Raw genomic sequence first — 16915 nt, 5'->3', positions numbered from 1 at the left:
CTTTCTTTGGGCTATGGAACTCTCGTCCAGATAGGCTCGAGTTAGCTGCAGGGGCCAAAAATCCTACATCGAGCCATACAGATTACAACAAAGGCTCGAAAACGCAATAGCAGCTACGTGCTTGTCACCGACCTGCGTTGAGAGGGGATCACGTGCACCCGATCACGTGATTAAACAACCTGACCACCTGCCAAAAATATAGTTAATAGTGATACTACCAGCATCTACTAAATGTAATTCGATGAATACTTAATACCACCAACAACCACAATACGTGATTCGATAAATATGTGCTAAGTTACAGTTACATATTACCCATAAAATAAAGTAACTGTAATAATATTACATATTATATTACTTTGTGTCCACAGCCTTAAGCTGTCACGTGTGAAACTACCACCTTATCACGTGACATGATTGTGTTGTTGGACAATGTGCAAATCTTGGTTATAAGTAAGAAGCTAGTGAATAAGCTTCATTCAGTAGGCCTCGTTACTTCGTTGTGGTTAGGCGTTACTCAGAGGATTACTAACGAGATTAGTAACTTCGTTACTTTTAGTAATAATATTACGTCATATTAGACTCGTTACAGTAATTATATTACTTAGGTAACGCGTTACGTTTGTAAGTAAAGTATCTTGTGTTATATTACCTGTTTTCATAGCGTATTTCGTTATATTACTTTGTTACCACAAAAGTAATAATATTACATAACGCGTTACATAAGTAACGCGTTACTCCCAACACTGCCAATAGCTAACAGCTACATCTCTTTAGTGAGCTCTTTAGCTAAATCAGGAGTAGCTAGCACGTCTCATCAATATTCACATTCTTGAAAATCATCGTGCAGTAATTATAATCAGCACATCTCAATCTCTATATTCTAGATATAGTATAGACCTCGATATAGACTAGCCAACATTCATGCAGCAAATGAAAAGTTTAGCTACACATGTGGGACCCCTGCTTTTAGTGATACGAGTAGTGATATTTGCTATGTAGTTTAATTTGTTATCCCACTCATATGGGACCTCAGCTGTGAAGGTTACTGAAAGCCTTTGTCAGTATAGGGAGTCAGAGACATGCTGGCAAGAATACAGAGAAGACTAACAATCCCTGCTATGGCTCCATAACCATAGGCACATGTCTTGATTGTATGTGGCTGTGGATCAAGTCACAACACGGCTGGCTGGAGTCTCCGAAATCTTAAGGTTTTGGTTACAAAGAATTTGCATGCTTTTGAATATTCCTGCACTGGTATCTTGTGCCAGCATCCCACAACATTAAGCTCAGGTATGAAAGCTTAGTCCAATTATAATTAGCTATGTAGCAACATGCACTATGTAATGTGTAAGCTTAACTCTACCATGCCAGCAAGTAATGTGTCCAAATGATATCATACTCTTAGCTGAACAGATTCGAGCAGATTAAATTACTATCTCATCTATTATTGTTTAGTGAAAGATAACAGGAGATGGAGCAGCAACCTCAGGAACTATCCACTACCAGTTTGGAAGTTGATATACTTGCGCTGAACGCATGAATGCATCTAATACCATCTGATACCTGATACCTTGAAATGCATGAACGCATCTGATACCTTCGCTTAGCTGAGTTTATGTACGTATGTATATACATACAATTTACAATACACGCACAAACTTTAACAAGTATGCTAGCTAATAATTTATATCTCAATGGGTCAATGTCCATATCACTTTGCTAACTCAGGTAGACAGTCTCAAAGACAGTTGCACTATAAGTTATATTATATATAAGTGTGGAATCTATGTGTAAAATCTAATTGTGTGGTATCTTTGATATCATATTATTCCACATTTGCTGAAGTCAACTACACCATTGATATGCTGAAGTTCCTGTACACAATTATCGAGACAATTATGCAGTCCAACTGTCAGCAGTTGCAAGAGATGTCTAAATAATGATATAGCTAAAATGTACACAACTTGCATGGACATGGCAAAACATGATGATTTTAGACATATTATTTGATGCATACAGTACTATAATACAGCTATACATGTGCGGCATGAAAATCTAGGGCAAAGTAGTAGTTAATAATAGTATAATTAAGCTTTGCCAACTCTAGTGTGAGATTTACTGAGCTTATGTGCGCATGCAGGGCTATTTGATTTGATTGAATGCTTTAGCTACAGTGATCAGCACTGAAGTAGTTTGCTATGTCACTCACTATCTTGGTTGCTCAGTACAAATGAAGTATGTACAACTCAAGATCTAGGCATTTTCTCATCACTACTGAGATCACTACAAGGAGAGCTAGCTCTTAGTCATGATTACTTACTATGTGAGGTAACTGTATAGATGCATTGGGAACAGTTCCATTAGCTATAGGCTAACTTGCTACGTGTCAGCGGGCAAAGCCACCAATTTAACTAGGCAAATTAGCCACATATACTAAGCTCTATTGCTGGTAGTATGCAGTATTGCAATAGCTAAAGAGTAGCCTCTTCAGTAGACTCGTACCTCGACTCATACCAGGCACAGAACATGGCTCCACAGCACTACAACATAGTATTTAAAAGTATTTCAAATCTTAACTGAAATCTTAAAATTTTGTAAAATCTTTTCAAATCTCAGTCAAAATCTGAGTGATGTTATTAAATTGGTAGAACATACAAAATTCTAACTAGCTTAACTACCAAACTAAGTACTTTAACTACAAAACTAGCTACCTTAACTACAAAACAAACTTAATTAATAACTTAGTTCAACAAGTCTATGCCATCTTCTGGGCATAAGCCATAATGCCTCAGGATCATTTTGGCATTATATCGCCAGAGAGTAACTGACAAGCGCTGAAGCAATTGTTTCCTTGCAAACTGTCTGGGAATACCACTTTTAACAGTGGTACGGTCGGAAATCGTGGATAAGGTTGATAAAGCAAAGGGTGTCCAAACACCAAACGATTCGCAAACCAGGGGAAAAAATTCACCACCATGGTTATTAACAGTTTCCAAATAATGGTCATCCTTAGCCTCCTCACCGGCAGCAGCAGCAGCTACCCCAGCCTTAGATGCAGCAGCGGAAATAAAGGAAGGCTGAGTTGTGCACCTGACAGAGAGGTCAAAGTAAGCAGGACGGCCTAGAGTAAAATCAGGATGGTAAATGTCCCCAGGACGAGATTGATCAGAGGCAATGCTTTGCTCACGGAGAACACCAGGGTGATCCTGCAGTAGAGCATGATGTACTATAGAAACAAGAGCATCATGGCGTTGGATACGTAGTGGGCCATGAGAGCAACCAAGAAGATGGTCACCAAACTGATCTATGACAGACAAACATGTGCAAAGTGGTAACAATGGGAAAAGAGGAACACCCAACCATAAACGGACAGCGATAACAAACTCATGTGGAGAAAAGGCCAAACCCAATGTTGGTTGAGGGATGGCCTTCAGCCAGCCACTGCTGACACCAGAGGAGTGAGCAACAGCACGTAAACGAGCCCGGTCACGGATTGTGGAGGTGTTGAAAATGCTTGCAAATAATTGATCATCAAGGGAAGCCTGTAAGTCATTTTGGGAAGATAAGTTAGAAGGCAAGATGGATAGACTTTGGAAATAGGAGATAGCACAATTTTCACCTGGAAAAAAGGAAGTCACATCAAAATTTGGTGCTAAACGGGACACCAAAAACCGGGCTGAGTTACAGGAACCCAAAAAGGCTGGATGTGAAGAGCGTTGGGACTCACGCAAACCCAAGCCTCCTAAACGGAATGGCAAAGTAGCTTGAGACCAAGCATTATCAGAGATGCTACAGCACAAAATTCTACTAAAACAGTTGTGTAGGTTAGAGTCAAACACAGATGGAAAGCAGCCTAATGATGAAGAAGGGACACAGCGCAATATGTGAGTGATCTTACAAACACTGAGACAGCTCCTAAGCAAATTCAATTCAATTTGAGGATCTCCAAGTTCTGCAAGCTTATCCTGAATAGATGCAGTTTTTTCAAGTTTACTAGACAAAAAAGAATCAAAAAAAGTAGTTGGTCCCCACACAGGAGACCCTAAAAGCTCCAAACCACTGCTTTCAGGATTAATTCGTTTTATTGCATGAGGAAAATCAGGGAAAGAGCTATCTCCAGAAGGCCAATACAACTCACATTTGGATAGATTGATATGCAAGCCAAAACTTGGCCCTGACTGAGTAAAGCATGATAGTAAAGCAAGGAGAGAAGACCTAGACCCAATAAAAGTGCCATCATCTAAATACCACAAACTTAGGAGACAATTTTCACTAAGAGGATTGGAACCAAGAAACTGAAGCAAAACTGATGAGAATAACAGAAGACCAAGTGGATCACCCTGCTGTACACCAGTGGAAGCAAGAATACGACGGTGGCCAAAACGTAATTCTGCAGGCTGGTTATAACACCAGTACACCCAACGAGATATTTCAGGAAAATCCTTATAAACACGGCTGAGGAAAATCCTGAATCTTTCTTAAGATTTCTCAAATCTAAGTACTGCGTTACGGACCCCTCGGTCCTAGATACCTTTCGATGACAGTAACACAAACCAGAGCATTTGTTTGCCTACATTTTTGTTGCGTAACCAGTCACGATCCGATATGTGACTCGTGACGTCACTGGTCATGTTTGGCGTGATGATGCATTTCGTGTATTACTCACAAGCTATCTTGTCAGTTCTGGAACAACCACTGTTATATAAATAGCTACTGCACGAAGCAAAACTCACAGGATTGAGAAAGAGAAGTAACATAATGCCTAAAGGGAGAGGAATCAAACGGATTGCAACTGCTCATATGCAGCGAGAAGGTTAGCAAGGGAATTGTCAGCATGGATTGATGAAGTTCGTTGTTTATAGGTGCAGGATTCGTTGTTCGTCGTCCAATCGGCGGGATAATTCCCGATTGTGATCCGTTTCTGATGTTGGACCATTGTGGACCAACAGTATACGGACCAGGAGAAGCAGTGGGCGCCCCTGATCATCCTCACAGAGGATTTGAAACAGTGTCTTACATTGTGGAGGGATCATCACAACACAAAGACAGTGCTGGAAACTCTGGACAATTAAAGGAGGGATGGGTGCAGTGGATGACTGCTGGATCAGGTGAGACCAATCACACTTTCCCTTGTCTTGCATTGCTGCACCCCCAAAACACACAGTTACTTGACACAGCAATTAAAAGGATATGGACAAAGACTCAGCTCAAAGCGCTCTATTATAACAGTCAACTATAATATTAAAATAACATGTGAAAAGTTAAGTTGCATTTCACAGGATATACATCATCAATGAAAAAATCGTTGAATAGCTATGAAAAATATCATAGAAGATTTGATTAATAATTTTCAATTTCGTACCATTAGCAGCGCTGGCGTGATCATGATACAGTACTGGGCTACTGGAAATATATCAATGAAAATCTCCATTTTTCACTGATAGCTTTTATCACTGTATTTTCACAGGATATATACCATTAGAACTTTCAATGGTTTTTATCTTGTGAAAATGTAACTTTTAATGCAAGATGGTAAATTCATTTACCATAAATGTTAGACAATGTGTTAACTTATATGGCCGAGACTAGAGTTGTACCGATAATCGGATTGGCTAAAATATCGGCTACCGATATTTATACAGTAGCAATAGTTTGTACATAAACGGATTATGCATTCATTATTCATGTGGATCTTTAGTGGCAGTGACTTATTGTTCACTCTGAAACAAGCACTATACTACAAGAAGCCATATAAATACATGTGAATGTTGCTGCAATGCTTTTCACAGTCTTTACAAATAAAGCAGTTATAGAGTACCTTGTAATAAAAAAGAAGGGTCACAGGATAACTAAGGTGACTTGCTGTACCAGCTTTCTCACAAGCCATTAGAATGCGGAGTAAGGCAGAAATATCCGTTTAAGGCTTCGTGGGAATGTTTGTGGGTGCCTAGTTGTCTAGATTGCACAATAGAAACCCAAGCTGTATACCACCATAGGCAGAGTATAGCAATGAATACATGCATATCTTGTTGTAGGGTAGGTAAATGTACGCTTTTAACAATAATGCAAATATCGGATTAACTATCGGTTATTGGCTTCTTTTTGTGGCATCAATATCGGATATCGGTACATGCCAAAAACCCATATCGGTACACCTCTAGCCGAGTCTATGTGCAATTATGTTTATGAGAATGTTAATTAATGCACACTAAACTGACACAAGTTTGAGCACCAACAAGCATCAGATTAGAGAAGTTACTGTAACTGCAAGCTAGGATATTGGGGGTAGCTATACAAAGGGAAAGTCTTCATTGATACAGTAAGCACTGTCAGATTATAGAGGTACAGTGGAACCTCAGTTATCCGAACACCTTGACACCAGGGGTGGTCTGTAAGTCTGAAAGTCCATATCTGTGAAACTGTGTAAATAACTATAAACAACAGTGGTAAAAATGCATATAGTTTTGTAGTATTAAACTACCCTAATAGAACAGTCACTACTCCAATAGAGCAGCTATTTCCTTAGTTCAGTTAATCAAGTATCCAGATAGGTGGGGTCCGGATAACTTGAGGTTCCATAGAGGAGTCAGATTAGAGAGGCTTCACTTTAGATTGAGATACTCTAAGGCCACTATTTGGTGATGTTCTGTTTTTCATCAGAAAATTCCAATTGTAGAGTGCGGGTGGGCAGGTCATAACCATTATCCATAATTACTAGTGCTTGCCACAATATAGCTAGCTAGACTTATTTTCATACCTCCAGGGCCCAATGCTATCTGCATAACAGGCAATTTACTAACTTAGCTGGCAACTATCCTCTTTAGATATAACTACATATAGTCATCCTTTGTCGTATGATCAGTTCCATTTGAGGATCAACTTCATTACACCAATCTTTCACATTCCCTAGGCTACAATGTGCAAGGTAGCTACTGTGTGAGTGCAGCAATCTTGAAAACTGAACTACACATCCTCCATCTTTGGTTAATCAGATGACATAATGGTTAAATCGTTAATAATGGGGAAATGCATGCAGGCGCTGATGATAAACAGAAAATAATTAAATAGTGACAAATTCTTTAGAAAAGCCAATCTCAGATACCATGTCTCTTACCAAGTGGTGAATCAATATAAGATCAGAGGTTAGGTTAAAGGCTACAGTAATATGCAGGAACAGTATTGTGTGGTGACTATTTTATGACTGCTCTATTAGAGTAACTTTATGGTTTGTTCAGCAGATTTCCCTTTTGAAGTTTATATGGTCTATCTTATAATTATGCCAATATAATCGCATGGTGTTTAAGGTGGTTTGGCCATACCTGCTAGCATAGACAATGTTTTCTGTGCTGTAATTCTATAAATGAAAAGTACATGGGGAAAATTAGGATTTTAAGTTCAAATAATAACTGGCAAAACTGCACTTGCCGCTTTTAAAGAAAGAATGGTAATGTTTTCATTTGAACATGTGAAAAAGTGAAGTGGCTGTTTTCAGTTATGCTCAGCCCTGTTACACAGTGTTACAAATGAAGAACACTATGAGAAGCACCTCTACAATCAATGCAGTCATTTGGGAAATAAAACCAAATATAGTCTGTGACCTTGATTTTTGTAATTCATTTAATGTTGAACTAAAGTAGAGAGTACAGTAAACCTCACTTAGTGGCCACCTCATTAATAAGGCCACCTTGTTGTAGTGGCCAGGATCAGAAAGTCCAGATGTATCTTCCATACTATTCCATTGATTTAATTTTCGTTAATAGGGCCACCTCATTAATATAGCCAGTGGCCACATACTGCAGGACCAAACTGGTAAAACTAATACAATGTTCCCTTAATAAAGGGACCAGCTGAACAGACAGTCAATGTATCACTACAAAAGTTGCTGCTCCTGAGTACCTGCCAAAAGCTATGCAAATAGTTTTAGCAATGTGCTTTATGGTTTTAGAAGCCATTATGCCTCAAGTAATGAATAATCCTATCTGTGTGTTATGATGAAACCTGTAGTATACGTGTATAGCTTTTACAGCAACTATAGCCAGGTGTTGATTTGTTGATAATAAGACAACTTTGTTTATGGTCGGATTAATGAGGTTTTCATTAATAAGGCCACCTCATTAATAGGGCCACTTATTATGGGTCCCAAAGGTGGCCCTATTGATGAGGCTTCACTGTACATCAGTACAACAAGTAGCATATAGTCATGTTGGCTCAAGTCCATATCCACCTATTCCAACTGCCCTCAGACAATACCACACTGATTATGTTATAGCTGCAGGCAGAGTTTACATTTCCGTTACTTATAGTGAATCTGCTGGCTTTGTTTAGGTGTTGTTCACAGTGAAACTCCTAGTGATGAGATGTTGGCTAAAGGTGGAAGGTCAGAGGGTTTTCAGTTGTGGGTCAACTTGTCAGCGAAGGACAAAATGATACCCCCTCGTTATCAGGACACTCCAACTGAGAAGATCCCTATTGTGACCACTGACAATGGAAATGTGTGGGTTAAGGTGATAGCTGGGGAGAGTCTTGGAGCTAAAGCAGTGATCGACACTCGTACTCCCATCATGATGTTAGATATTCATCTCCAACCAGGAGCAAAGTTTAGTCAGCCAGTTCCAAAAAGCTATAACGGATTTGCTTATGTTTGGAGAGGATCTGGCTACCTCGGTACAGAGAGGACTAGCATGGAGATGGGACAGGTAGCCATATTGGATGACAGTGATGGTGAAGTGGTAATGGAAGCAGCAACTAATGACATCGTACACATTTTACTAATTGCTGGAGAACCAATCAATGAACCAATAGCAAGATATGGTCCATTTGTAATGAACACAATGGAAGAGATACAACAAGCTTTTCAAGACTACCACAGTGGTAAACTAGGAAAGATTGACGGTGCTGAGGAGAGATATGCACAAGCAGAGGCTGCCAAGAGGAAGCAAAAAGAGACGGGAAGATGGGCTAAAGACTCTGCAATGGCTAACAGTCATCATTGATATTTACTTTGATGTTATCCACATGTATATTTCATGGTACACGTTTTTATCAATACCTTTTGAGCTGTTAAATAAGTAATTAATTTCATTCAGGAATAATTCATTCACTATGCACAGAGTGTATGTACACATAACTGAATATTGCATGCACTGCCAGTGTGTTCTTGCCTTCCCCAAGTTGGTCACAACTTTTAATGATGACTATTAGCCATTGCAGTGTCCTTTAGACCATCTTCCAGTCTCCTTTTGTTTCCTCTTGGCAGCCTCTGCTTGTGCATATCTCTCCTCAGCATATCAACCTACCGCTGGTGGCTAGTCTTGAAGTAATAGTTTTACTGAACACACCCATATATGAGGTTTAGTCTTGTGTAGCCAGACCCTTTTGTGTAGGGGCGGCCTTTCCTTTCCCTGCCCCCACACAAAGGAAAGAAAAGGGTCTGGTTATGCAAGACTACATGAGGTTTGTATCTGATCTGGCCCGAGGGTGGAGTTGTATTCTAACTGATATGGGGCGTGCGCAGACCAAAGGCGCCCGAACAAATAGTAGGGTCTGTTATGACAAAATTTTGCCAAAATTGGGACACGGTGGATTAAAGCACCAAATTTGGTACAGTGATTCCTTAGGATATATAAAATGATTTCAGAAGGGGTGCCACCATGAACTCACCCTGCACCCTTTTGTACAGACAGCTAATTTTAACAGTCCGCGAAATTAAAACTCATTACATTTACTGTTTTGAATAATTTGCTTTCCCAACCAGATTCCTAAAGGTTAATAGTTCCTGTTTGTGAATGGGTAGTCCATGACATCCCATAATAGTTTTATTAAAATATTATGTCTTTGTGTGAAAGATATATGGCCTAAACAAAACTACAGGTTTATCGAAATTTAAAATTTAAACATGACTATTCATGAAGATTTTTCACAATAATAGCTAGTTAACTTATTTTTTTGTCAAAAGCAATGTCTATGTTTCCACTACACCGACTGAGTACTGTACACAGAACACCAGTTTCCTGGATACTTGACCTCCTGCAACCTTTTACACACATAACTACAGCAAGAATTTTGCTATAGCTTTGCACAGTTCTATTTGCTAATGAAATGTGCATACAATGCTGTTCTATTATTGAAATTCTTTAAAAAGATGACAAAAAATCAGGTGGTCTATTTTTTGTCATCTCTTTAAAGAATTTCAATAATAGAACAGCAATGTATGCAAATTTCATTAGCAAATAGAACTGTGCAAATGGCAAATTCTGGCTGTAGTTATGTGCGTAAAAGGTTGAACCTGTTTACAACCTCAGGAGGTCAAGTATCCAGGAAACTGGTGTTGTAGTTGAATCTCGATCCGGTTGAATTATAACAAAACCAGTGTGTTCCTCATCTTCTCAAGCAATGTTGTGAACTCTACGGAGGTGAACATTTCTTTCCTCAACAAGGCAAGTCTTCTCGGCCGAATGACTAGGTTTCCTGGGCTAGCGGTGAAGCACCTCGTACAGGCTCTGCCTTCTAGTGTGCAAACCCTCCAGTGCCCAACTGGTAGACTTGATAATAATAACAATACTTAATCTGGGAGTGAATCGGAAGAATGAAGGCTGACTCGTAAGAACATGTTACAAGTAGTTTATGCTCTCTGTGTGGTAATACACGTCCCACTACTGCTCATGCTTTAGGAGGTTACCCTCAGTGTTGCTTTATCACAAGGCCGTTTTACTTCCAGACATGATCAAGTTTTGCATTGTATTCCAATTTCTCTGGTCTTTTTGGCGGAGTCACAAACCATTCATGTTTATGCTGACTTACCAGGAATGTATGCTAGTGTGTCTCCTCAGGTAACTATCCCTCCATCACTTATTATAACTCCTTATCGTCCTGATAGAGTGATTCACAATAAATCAACAAATGCAGTTGTGCTACTAGAGCTGACGTGTCCTTTGGACTCTATCCAACATTTTGAATCTGCAAGAGATCGAAAGCAGACCAAGGAAGATTACTTACAGATTTTATCGGAACTGGATAGATTGGGAACTCCTTGTTACTATAATACCATCGAAATTTGTGTTCTTGGCCATTATTTACAATCATCACTGTCCTCACTGTGTAATACTCTAGGCTATATTCAACAAGCTACGACAATCTTGTGGTCTCAATATAGAAAGTTGCTTGATGAAGCTGCTGGATTATCTATTACTGCATCTAGAATATTTCTAGCAAGGTGAATATTTCTAGCAAGGTGCTGAGTGGTCGGTAGAAACAAGACTATTTGTTTTATTCGATGTTAATTTTTTTGTTTGTTTTTTTTTTGTTTTTTTTTGTAATTTCACTCCTTGCCACGCCACCTTATGGTCTTCCATGTTGTGGTCGCGTGTGCCCAAGGACACCATTCAGAAACATTTATGTGGGTAGTGAGTGGTGTGTTCAACAATGTGTATTATTGTTACTACTACCTGCAGTGTAACACACTTCACATACAGGTGTAGGTATTCAGTCCTAAAATACTGTAGTAATTTGGATTACATGACCTAGCTACAAGGGTGGATTTGGGGGGAGGGGGGGGAGGGGGTGTATGGGGGGCTGAAGCACCCCTTCCAAAATTTTACTACGTGCTGTAGCTGTATAGAAAGATAGTAGAAGCTACAGTACAGGTGCAGTTACATCTAAAGCATACATGGGAAATAAAAACATAAGAAGAGAAGTTCTAGGATCAACAAGATGGTATCAAAGGGTAAAAATGCTAAAAAGCTGCTGAACATTGAATATTCTAATAGAACAGTCAACTACTCTAATAGAACATCCATCACTAAAATTCTTTCAACTATAAAGAACAAAGACCAACTCCTAGACCTCTTAAACTTCAACGTTGAACTCAAACCATATACTGCAGCATTTATACTGTGCCCTTTATATGAAAGCTATTTACCACTGCTAGAAAATAATGTTAAAGTGCTTATTCAATTAAGGTTCAGTCAATATAGTATTATTGCCAAATTTGATCTCAGCTAAATTTGCAAAAAAATTCCTGTGAGGGTGTGCTTCCAGACCCCATGCTCCTCATGTTGAATGTGCTCCTCACACTGCACTAGTACTTGTATCAACCAGTTGCCACATTTTTAGCCTCTACTATAGATACCCCTATAGCACCCTCCCTTGGGAAATCCTAGATCCACTCCTGAGCTATATAGTAGCTTTGGGATACAGCTGTTAGTCAATCTGCACTAGGACATATATGTAGCAACTAGCATAATGTAGCCTGGGATATGAATATGCAAGTTTACAACACCAAACAATGCGTCAAGATTATTATGTACAAAAATAAGGGTGTTGTTGAGGGTCAGATGGCCACATGTGTCATCTACCCTGACTTCCCAAAATCTTTCACACTACAGAGTATTACAGCAGCAGAGATATACATATGTATCCATATAACCATCCCGGTATGGCAAGTTTAATTACAAGTGTGAACAGTTTTGTACATGGGAACTGCTAAAAGTAAGGTGGTCTTATTGCTGAGATTATATCTTAGCTGAGTTTGAGGCTACTTGACATTGCTGCTGATTGCCATTGGTGAAGTTTCACTGTCTTCACATAGTTGTCATGAAGTGAATACAATGCTTATGTATGTCTGTGTATGCATAAAAAGAAAAATGAAGTGTGCATGAAAGAAATTTTGTAATGGACAAATTACTGCACCAACTAAGAACAGCCATGCTGCCCATGCACCATCACCCATAGAGTCAAGAAAGAGCTCAGTTTGTCAATACTTGCCATGTCTGGACTTGGTTTTCCTGTGTTGCCAGTGAGTCAAATCAGGCCAAAGGCTTCATTCCTGGTGGCATCAATTCCTTGAAGTTTCAGCCTTGGCCAACTACTTAGAAAGACTATATTCAATTTGGTGTCCAACAGATGGAAATTTGAGGCAGTTAAATATCTGTGTGCAACTAGTGATGGTGTTAGAAACTATAGCTGCTACCATACGACAGGAAATTTTGACAAAAGGAAAATTTGATGAATCCACAATTCATCATTGACAAATTGAAAATCAGGAAATCATATATCTAAACATATACTTTTAGGGGCGTTTATGGAAGTTTGATGAATTAAAATTTGACTGATTTGTCAGTCATCAATTTTTTTCTTTCGTAAAAATTTCCTGTCATACAGTATAGTGCATATATAAGTGTTATACAAAACTTGTTAATGTGTACATTTAATAGGTACATAGTTAATGCAGGTATGTATATTAATCGCTGACTTGTGTAATGGAGAATAAAGTGTTTACTCTCCATGGAATAAAGCTATGACTGCATATTTCTTACCTAAAGTTCAAACCATCCAAACAGTAAGAAGCTGCCTCTCACATTTGGTAGCCTTGTATGAAGGTAGCTTTTGTAGTAGATGTTATAGCTAGAGTGGAGTCCAGAGTATAGTGTAGCTACCAAATTGTGGATCATTGGTTATACCAACTAGTCGGATTTAGTCAGATGATGCAAATCAATGTACGTGGAAGGAATATATTTAAATATTGCATTTCAATCTAAATAACTATTAAGCTAATTGGCAAAACTTGGGCTTGGGAACATCACAAATTCTTATTAACAAACCAATTTGATACGATAAGCTGGAAAAACATTTTCTTCAGTAATTTGTGACCCAAACGGAATCAAAACAAAATCCTGTATGTATAAACATGTGTTTAGAATATTGTGAGAGCACTGTATACGTATGGTATTTGAATATTAAGTTCTTCTATAGAAACTTGTAAAGCTATATCTGCTGTTTGTTCACTACATTTTTCAACCTGATACACACAAAGTTGGTATTTACAATAGCTGTTCTGATTATTGGGTTCACCTAAAATATAATTTTTAAAATCCATGAACTAGTTGGGAAATTACAAAAGCTTCACTTGCGGTGGTTGAACTGCCTCTATAAAAAGTAGGCAATAAATTTTCCTTATGTAAATGATCTATAAGCACATAGTTTGGAACTTTTGTATGACGTCACTGAGTGAGCAGCAAGCAGTCAAAGGCATTGACACGTTGCTAATGAAACCACTACAATTTTTCTTGCCAACAGCAATTGACTCTGAGATAGTTTAAATGTCACTGAAGCTTATCAATACCACATGTTCACACAGTTTGCAATTTGCACTCTTCACAACTTGGTGGGCAAGGGATACAATGGGCAAATCCTCTTAACGTCCAATACAATATATATAGGATTACCCATACTGTATGCCATCCCTACCATTATATCTTGGTACAGTAGACACACTGCATGGTAGACTACAGCATCCACTATACATCAAGAGTAATGGGCCTGTAAAAATGGTTTCAAATACACCATTGTGCCATCCTTCATCATAATAGGCAAGGAACCACAATTAGGCCATACCAAATTAATCTTACATTCCATGAAGTTTTTATCCCAACCCGGCAGGTTGACAAAAACTTTAGAATAAAAATGGCTGTTCTATTGATCTAGGTGCAGGAGGTAAGACCATTCTAAAATAAGCTTGCTTCCCTTACCATTGCTACTAAACAGTATACATAATATATAGGAGTCTACAACCATATTAGCAATCTTAAAGCAATCGGACAATTTTTTTTCAAATATACTGACTCGCCGCATCCATGAGACTGAGTACCATGCTATTTGAGGATATGGCACTATTTTAAAGTTAATTGTAATGAATTTCCATTTTAATGGCTTTAAACTACGCAGGTTGGCAGGCAGTCTTGACTTTTTATTACAGTTTCTCACAGCTAACCATGTAGCTAGTAAAAGCGAGTGCTTCACTTCCCATTCACCCATGCAGTTGATGCAAACACTTGTAGAGTAAATGCTACTAATTCCACTCAGTTTACGGACATGATTCAGTAGCCATGCTTTCATGGAACAAACTATTTAAACTAGTGGGGTCATCTGAAGTTTCAGAGCATACAACTAACCAACAATTTCAGTTTTAAACTTTCACTACCATAAGTTATATGTTTCACTTGTGTCACTGTGTAATTCTTACTTCATTACTTCACTTCCAGCTTGAGTCATTCTGAGCCTGCCCCAGTCATCCAGTAGCTATGTTGCGAAAAGACATGCCTTGATGAAGAAGGAAATGTTAGCTACCTCTGTAGAATTTACAACATCACTTGAGAAGACTAAGAACACTTTGAAGAACACTTTCATTTTTTTTCGAGGCTAGATGGAAGAACACATTATTTTGTCAACCTGCTTATTCGAGCTTTATAAACCCCAGGTAGCTAACTGGGGTTTATAAATCTATTCGAGCAATGTGACTTTCCGTAAAACAAACAAAAACAGTTAGTTCACGAAATGTGAAAATTTTCTAAGTCAGAAGTGGGCCCAAAAAAAAATTTGCTCGGTCTGGTGCTTGAAGTCTTTGAACTAATTAGCCCGGTGCATGGCCATACTTGGCCATAATGCTACAATTATTTGTAAACTGGTTTACAACTGATTTGTAACCATAGATAATATATATATACTACCTCCGGATACATGTCCGGAGGTATATTATCTATGTTGTAACACTGGCAGCAGCCATTAATCTGCCCACGCACCATACTACGAAACCTAGTATCTCTTCCATTGTGTTCATTACAAATAAACCATATCTTGCTATTTGACGGTATAGTTACTCCTTGTACATGTCTATATGCCTTTAGATACCATATCAGGTGTGCATGCCCAGTTATAGTCAGTGTATTTACAGTAGACAGAAGTGAACAGTATTAACACAGTGAATCAACAATCAAAATAATGTACGTGTGAAGAAAATTAGCAAATTTAACAATTAATTATGGTTGTCAACCATTGCGGAGCCCTTGGACCATTTTCCTGTCTCCTTTTGTTTATTCCTGGCTGCTTCTGCTTGTGCATATCTCTCCTCAGCATCATCAATCTTTCCTAGTTTACCACTGTGGTAGTCTTGAAAAGCTTGTTGTATCTCTTCCATTGTGTTCAATACAAATGGACCATATCTTGCTATCGGTTCATTGATCGGTTCTCCAGCAATCAGTAAAGTGTGTACAATGTCATTAGCTGCTGCTTCCATTACCACTTCACCATCACTGTCATCCAATATGGCTACCTGTCCCATCTCCATGCTAGTTCTCTCTGCACCAAGGTAGCCAGATCCTCTCCAAACGTAACCAAATCCATTCGTATAACTTTTTGGAACTGGCTAACTAAACTTTGCTCCTGGTTGGAGATGAATAGATGGGAGTACAAGTGTCGATCACTGCTTTAGCTCCAAGACTTTCCCCAGCTGTCACCTTAACCCACACATTTGTCCTTAGCTGGCAGGTTGACCCACAACTGAAAACTCTCCGACCTGCCACCTTTAGCCAACATCTCATCACTAGGCATTTCACTGTGAACAACACCTAAAGAACCAATGATGGAAGAAAAAGTAACATTTTTATTGGTGAGTCCAGCTGAAGACAACATAAGCTGCATTATGCAAATATGCCTGCAGCCACAATGCGCTGTGGTGATGCCAGCCAGATATCACGTGATCACGTTCGAGGGAAGGTGTGGTTGGTCTCACCTGATCATCCACTGCACCCATCCCTCCTTTAGTTGTCCAGAGTTTCCAGTACAATCTTTGTGCTGCATCGATCCGGCCCTCCACAATGTAAGACACTGTTCAAATCCTCTGTGAGGGTGATCAGGGGCGCCTACTGCTTCTCCAGGTCCGTACTCCACTGGCCCAAAATGATCCGACACCAGAAACGGGTCACAATGATCGGGGATTTTAGCGCCAATTGGACGGCGCACAATAATACCAGCACCTGAAACACACGCCATAAATTTCAGTTCAAGTTTATGCTCTTAGCTAACTTTCTCGCTGCATATGAGCAGTTGCTATCTCTTTGATTCCTCTCGTTTTAGGCAT

At 39.0% G+C, this 16915-nt stretch overlaps 1 protein-coding gene and 1 pseudogene across 1 annotated transcript; one reads left to right on the top strand and one right to left on the bottom strand.

The window, feature by feature from the left end:
• Window positions 1–4627: 4627 nt before the first annotated feature.
• LOC136262847 (uncharacterized) lies at window positions 4628–9119 on the top strand. The gene is made up of 3 exons (XM_066057266.1): window positions 4628–4816; window positions 4866–5111; window positions 8329–9119. The coding sequence occupies exons 1-3, from the start codon at window positions 4762–4764 to the stop codon at window positions 8994–8996; spliced, it is 969 nt and encodes a 322-aa protein (XP_065913338.1). The 5' UTR covers window positions 4628–4761; the 3' UTR covers window positions 8997–9119.
• A 6663-nt stretch (window positions 9120–15782) lies between these two features.
• LOC136262853 (uncharacterized) lies at window positions 15783–16915 on the bottom strand (annotated as a pseudogene).

Source organism: Dysidea avara, chromosome 8 (genome assembly GCF_963678975.1).
Source record: "Dysidea avara chromosome 8, odDysAvar1.4, whole genome shotgun sequence".
Taxonomy (NCBI): domain Eukaryota; kingdom Metazoa; phylum Porifera; class Demospongiae; order Dictyoceratida; family Dysideidae; genus Dysidea; species Dysidea avara.
Note: the sequence above shows the minus strand (reverse complement) of the source record. Positions and strands in the feature narration are given on the sequence as shown.

Coding starts and splice junctions, on each gene's coding strand:
- LOC136262847 (XM_066057266.1), top strand. CDS start 4,762: ATGCCTAAAGGGAGAGGAATCAAACGGATTGCAACTGCTCATATGCAG. Junction 4,817..4,865: donor TGCTCATATGCAGCGAGAAG/GTTAGCAAGGGA, acceptor CGTTGTTTATAG/GTGCAGGATTCGTTGTTCGT. Junction 5,112..8,328: donor GTGGATGACTGCTGGATCAG/GTGAGACCAATC, acceptor GGCTTTGTTTAG/GTGTTGTTCACAGTGAAACT.